The sequence below is a fragment of the Choloepus didactylus genome, chromosome 7 (assembly GCF_015220235.1).
Source record: "Choloepus didactylus isolate mChoDid1 chromosome 7, mChoDid1.pri, whole genome shotgun sequence".
Classification (NCBI taxonomy): domain Eukaryota; kingdom Metazoa; phylum Chordata; class Mammalia; order Pilosa; family Megalonychidae; genus Choloepus; species Choloepus didactylus.
Genome location: NC_051313.1, coordinates 1,693,510 through 1,699,509, shown reverse-complemented (window position 1 = coordinate 1,699,509; position 6,000 = coordinate 1,693,510). Strand labels below are relative to the sequence as shown.

At 54.2% G+C, this 6,000-nt stretch overlaps 1 protein-coding gene across 6 annotated transcripts in view; it reads left to right on the top strand.

Annotated features, from left to right (window-relative positions):
• Window positions 1–2,670: 2,670 nt before the first annotated feature.
• ADGB (androglobin) overlaps window positions 2,671–6,000 on the top strand; it is a 211,555-nt gene continuing 208,225 nt past the window's right edge. For 5 of the 6 annotated variants that reach the window (XM_037842492.1, XM_037842490.1, XM_037842489.1 and 2 more), the window contains exon 1: window positions 2,672–2,845. In XM_037842492.1, coding sequence (XP_037698420.1) covers window positions 2,772–2,845 — 74 coding nt within the window. In that variant the 5' untranslated portion in view covers window positions 2,672–2,771. Of the gene's footprint in view, window positions 2,846–6,000 lie in introns of all 6 variants that reach the window. The other variant, XM_037842491.1, reaches the window with a different exon arrangement.

The following is a 6,000-nucleotide window of genomic DNA, read 5'->3' as shown; positions in this document are numbered from 1 at the left end:
CTGCCCTCCAAGTCAGGAGCCCTCAGCCCCACCTGGTCCCCTCCCTGGGCCTCGGCCTGGCCGTGAGCTGGGGAAGTACAAGACTTGCCCCTCCTGATTTCCACCCATCGCCGACAGCCAACATCCTCATAGATTTTATCCAGTTTATTAGTTGCTTCAGGCAAGAGGATAAATCCAGTCCCTGTTACTCCACCTTGCTTGGAAGCAGAAGTCTTCCCAAGTCCCATGTTAGCATCTGCTTCCGGGGATCACACCTGATAGCCCCTGTTCCAGGACAGGTTCCCAGGACACTTCACCAGGGAGTGAGCTCGTCAACAGCATCCACAGGGTATGAGAAGACTGGGTGGGTTGACCAGTAACCTCAACGCAGGTGTAGCAGAACTCCCCACTGGGGACGGATCGGCTGTCCTGGTTCTGTGTGCAGAGTCCTCAGTGGGAGGGCGAGGCAGCCTCCCCCGTGGAGGGTGGGGGTGGAGATCCCTGCCTGGAGGACCATCGCAGCACCCACGGCACAGGTGAAGGCACCATCTCAGACAGGCAGGTGAGTCTGTTACAGTCAGGAAAATGGCTGTGTGTTATCTAAGCAGCTTATCAACATGGAAATTGTTTTTCTTTTCAACTAACATTATTAAAAAAATCTTGTTTCCTTATTCTCCCATTTTTAAGACTCTCTATTCAGAATTTCCTTTCACGGATAATTAAAACTATAAGTTAAGGGTCACCTGGAATAATGAGACAGCTTTTTTCCTATGTGGGGGACCCTAATCCCCCCTAACAAGTGCACTGTGCCGAGACTGAACATTAAGGGGACAAAACTGAGCATCAGCTGTGGTTTTCAATCAGTTCTGGAGGTGGGCAGCGAGCCCTTGCTGTGCCCACTCTGTTTGCTGGGGGCCTGGGGCGCCACTTTCCACGGCACAGTCCCCATCCTGTAAAGTGGGCTGCGTGTGGCCTCGCAGCACTGGGTTGTGACGGCGCTGGGGCCGGGGGCAGGACAACTGCACGGCCTGCGTCCTGCTGACCACTTAGTCATTCCACACAGCCTTCCTCTGCCTGCCTCCTATTTAAGTCAGGAGATGGCCATGCCAGGAGCCCATTCCTTGGGCATCTGTAAGGATGAAGTGAGGACAGGGCTTGGTGCAGTGTCCAGCTAGGGTGAGCCCTCTGTCGTGGGGGCTCGAGTTAGCAGGCCTCAGAGGGGATTCAAGAGCTTCAGCTGCATCTAGTCAAAGAAAGTAGCCAGTGCCTGCTGTGGGACCCGCATCCAGGATAGGGGAGGGGCCGGGCGGAAAGAGTGGTGCCATGAGCCGAAACGGTGTAGGAACTTAAAGAGTTGAACAACACAGCTCTGAGGAAAATGGGGAGGGGGGGACGGGTATTGATTTCTGATGAACAGTGGTGAAGATGGGCACCTTTGCAACTGCCCTGACTCGGGAGGTGGCCAAACAGTGCTGTCCCCTAACCGCCGAAGCTGGGGGAGAAGGTGCCACCCCCTGCTCAGGCTGTGGGTTTAAGGAGTGGCAACGCCCTGTCCCCAGCTGCAGGCCTCCTCTGGGACCCAGCAAGGCTGGGGAAGTGGTTTCCAAGGCTCACTTCCCCCTGTCAGCAGGTCCCCAAGGAGCCCAGGGAGTCGCAGCTCCTGGGGATATCTGCTGACAGGGGAAGTGAGTGTTTCTAACGACTTCCCTGTGGCCGGGGTGAAGCTGCCTGCAGCCAAGTATCTCTTCCCCAAAACCCACCCCAGGCTCTAACAGTGGAGGCCTTTGTCCCCCAGCCTTGCAATGTGGCTCGAGGCCCCAGAGCCTGGGAGCCCCTCCACGAGCCCCGGCGGAAGGCTGGATGTGCTGGGCCGAGTGACACAGCTTGAAAGGGAAGCCTGGGGTTTGGGGAGAGCGGAGCTGTGGGGCCAGGCCCCTCCTTACCAGCTGCCCATGACATGATGTAGGGTAGCACGTGCCGGCAGCCGGGCGTGTCTGGTGTGCGTGGCACACGGGTGGAGGTAAGTATTCTCTCCCTTTCACCATAAAGAAACGGGGATTCAGGGATTACGGGGCCACTCAGGGTGCTGCGAGCACGGTCAGGGCTGCCCTCGCTGGGCCTGGCAGGGGGCTGGCACTCCAAGGAAGGGCTTGCCCAAGCTAAGGCGACAGCCCCCCGCCCAGGGCCTTTCCCAGCGAGTGTTCCGGCCGTTCGCCTCGCGGATGGGGATGTGGTCTCCTCAGGGGCCACCAGGACCTGTCCCTGCGGGGACTCTTACGCCCACCCAGTTCACCTGAGACGCAGGTGTTCCTGCCACCGCCAGGTTCAGGGTTCCGAAAGGCCCCATGAGCAGTTGCTGCAGGAACGTGTTAGTTCGGCCAACACAAGGCCTGGGTGGGCGCGCAGATACCGACCTCCACCAGCGGAGAACCCGGGGGCCGGCGACTCTCCCTGGTTCCCAAGGCGCAGCCAGGCGGGGCCGGCCTCACCGCGGAGCGCATCGATCCGGGATCAGGGCGCCATCGACCCGGCTGGGACAGGCTTGCAGGGCGCCCCGAAAGCCCCAGACAGCTCCCCACTTGCCACCTGGGCGCGGGGACCCGGAGCCCTCTGCGCCCCGCCTGGCTCCCGGAGCCCGCCCCGCCCTCCCGGACCCCGCCCTCGCCCCGCCCCTCGGGACCTCGCCCCGCCCCGCCCACCGTGGGGGACGCCGCGGTCTCCAGGCAACAGGGACCAGGGCCTGCGCGGGGGTCGCGGCGCTGCGCAGCGCGGAGCTGGGGCCTACCTGAGCCATGGCCTCCAAACAGAGCAAGAAGAAGGAGGTGCACCACATCAACTCGGCGCACGGCTCGGACAAGTCCAAGGAGTAAGGGCGCGCCCCCCGGCCCCAGCCCCGTCCCCACCAGACCTGCCCCGGCCCCGGGCCCCGTCCTAGGCCGTCCCGGGCCCCGCGGCCTCGCCCGCCCCCTGGGGCCCACCCCGGGACTCCCGCCGCGCGCGCCCCCCGTGCCCGCCCCCCGCCCAGGAGCCTCAGTAACCCTCACCCCAAGGCCGAGGCCCCAGGGTGGTCGGCCCCAGGCCAACATCTAAAGACCTCTACCCAGATGAAGCCGCGCGCCAAAGGGCTTTAAAAGGTTGAAACGATGTGAATATGTGGTTCATGTTTCTAAGTTTTACTCCAAGGACGTGCACTAACCCTGGCTCACGGAGCTTGTAGGATTCTCTGTCGGGGCCTGGGGTGGGGTGGGAGGGGGTTGGGGAGGTGTCCTGCGAGTGCCTCACGGTTTGGGCTTTGTTTTTTGGGGGGGTGGGGTGGGGTGGGGGCGGTGTGTCTCTTTACAGTTGCTAACGGCGCAGGATTTCGGCTACTGTTTGACCTTAGGAAATCTCTGAGATTTATTCCTACTGTGAGCGGGTACCAGTGGCCAAACTGCACCCCAGGGGCTCACAGAGGCGCTCTTGCTGTGTCTGTGGGGAGGGAGGCACTTCCTGCTTGCCGGGGTCTTGCGCCGTTGAGGCCTGCCGCTCCGGCTCCCACACCCCTCCCCATGGATTCTCGGCTTCCCCAGGTCTGTCCCCTCCCCTAAGCAGGTAAAGAACACATGCATCTTACCCTAACTAGCTTAAATTCCAGAAACTGTTTTATTACTCAGGTGATTCTACCAGAATCACTCGGCAGCCGCGCACCTGTGTAGGTCAGGGCCTCTCCACACTGTTCACGGCTTCCATTCTCGGGGACCGGGGTCCCAGGACCCTCCTGGCCAGACCCTTTGCTTCTGTGACGTTAGGGCCCCGCGGTCCCCTTAGCTCCAGGGACACGGCCTCCTTCCCCCTCCCTGGAAGCCCCAGGGGTTCCCACCTCAGGGTTTTGCACTTACTGTTTCCTCTGCTGGGAACCCTCTCCAGGTGTCCATAGGGCTTGCCCCCTCACCTCCTGACTTGTACCTAAATGTCCCCTCCTGCCAGCTTCTTCAGGGGCCTGATTTGAATTGCAAACCACCCCCCTTTCCCTGCCAAAACAAAACAAAAGTGCCCTGTTTTCCTTTGCTGCTTTATTTTCTTCATTGATATTTCTACTCGCATAACAATGTAAATTTTACCATTTTTAAATCATGTTTATTCATTTTTCTCTTTGAGGGAATATGAGTTCCATGAAGGCAGGGATTTTGTATTTTATTTTTATTCTTTCCTGTTTTACACAATGTTGTATCCTCAGCACCTGGAATGGCTTCCGGCTTTTAGTATGTACTCAAAACTGTTAATTGAATGAAGAATAAATGAATGAATGAAGAACAGTGATTTCAACAGTTCCAAAATAATTTTTGAATACACCACAAAAAGCATTTTGTCAACGATGGTTACAATTAATGCATGTTAGAGGCTCAGAGCTCTCTTGGAACTTGGGAGAGTCTTTGCCTTTAAGGAGTTTGTATCCGAGAGAGATGGGGTCTTAAATCCTAGACTCCACAGGCCCATCACCTTGGGCTGTCTGTGAAGCGGTGATGGAGAGAAGCTAACTTCCCTTGCCAGTGCTCTGCATTTCTTTTTGAGAAAATAATGCCATTTCTCTCATATTCCTGTTTCCACAGAAGAGATCCGAGTTGGATTATAATGGATATTTATCCATAAGACGTACATATAATTACAGAAGAGGAAAGGCAAGTGTGTCACGGGCAGGGTCACAGATGCAGGGTCAGGGATACGGCATCGCTCGCACGGGACCCAGGGCCGGAGTCCAGCAAGGCCCCCTGTGAATGTCGTTTGGAATAGGCTAGGGAGATGCCGAGTAGGCTTTTATGTGCCATTCTACCACACCTCATGGCTACACATCCAAGACGTGCAAACAACTCTCACCTCATGCTGGGTGTAGATATAAGAGAAAAGCTCCTCAGGCCTTGGAGCTGGCTGTCCCACAGAGCCTTGCCCTCCCGGAGCTGCCATCTGCCCGTATCTCCTTGGCCCCATAACCGCGAGCAGCCTGGGGACACGGACCCTGCCTGGCCTTGCTGAGCCCGGCGAGCACATTCGTTTATTAAATGGGTTCCTTGGTTTCATTCCTTCTGAATTTGGCTGCAGCCCAACTCCCCCGCCCTTTCCCATCTGATCTGCTCTTGGCAAAGTTCGAAACTGATAATGTTTTGAATCAACAAGAAAAATTTTGCCAGGCAACTGAGCCGTGGGTTTTTACATGAGATAAACTATTTCTCTTTCATGTATTCTCTGGTTTTCTGCCTCAGCATGGGTGAAATCTCCACTCCAGACTTCACGCTGCTACCCCTTCCGGGTGACCTTGGCAAGGTGTTTTTCTATTTCCACACTTGGTTTCTGTTCTTAAAATAAAAGACCATCTAAAAATTGTTCCCACCTGGCACTCCCATCCTTCCCTGATTTGTGTTTTTCCTCCAGCACTAAACTTCTGTGATTTTTATCAGATATTTTTTAACTCCACTTAGTCCCTCTTAAGTGAGGAAATGATGTTGTGGATAAAATTTTTAAGACCATGATTTAATTCATTTTTCTAAATGAAGTTATCCTCTTCTTTTAATTTCATCTTTGGGAACAGTTGTTTTGTTTTTATTGCCATTACAACTGTTACAAATTATTGGTTCCTAATAATAATTAGAATTATAAACAGGTTTAAATGAATCAGTTTGAAAATTAATTGGCATTCTGAAGATTCTTTCACAATTTAGATGCCCCTGGGAGTTTTGTGCTGATGTCAAGACAAAAATTTGATCTTCTCAAGGTACAAAATACAAGCTTTTGTGAATAGCATGCAAAATACATAAGACAAAAAAGAAAACATGCAATTTAAGTATTAAGTCATTAGAAACATTAATATAAAAGCTTTAAACACAAGACTATTTGGACCTTTGATGGGCAGTTTGAAATAGAAGCATGATATGGTGTTTATAGTCACAAAAATTGTATTCCACCTCTATCAGCACATTCAAACCAACAGTGAATAACCAGTAAATTGCAAAGGTGAGAAGAACCATGTAACCTTCTGGACTCTTACTG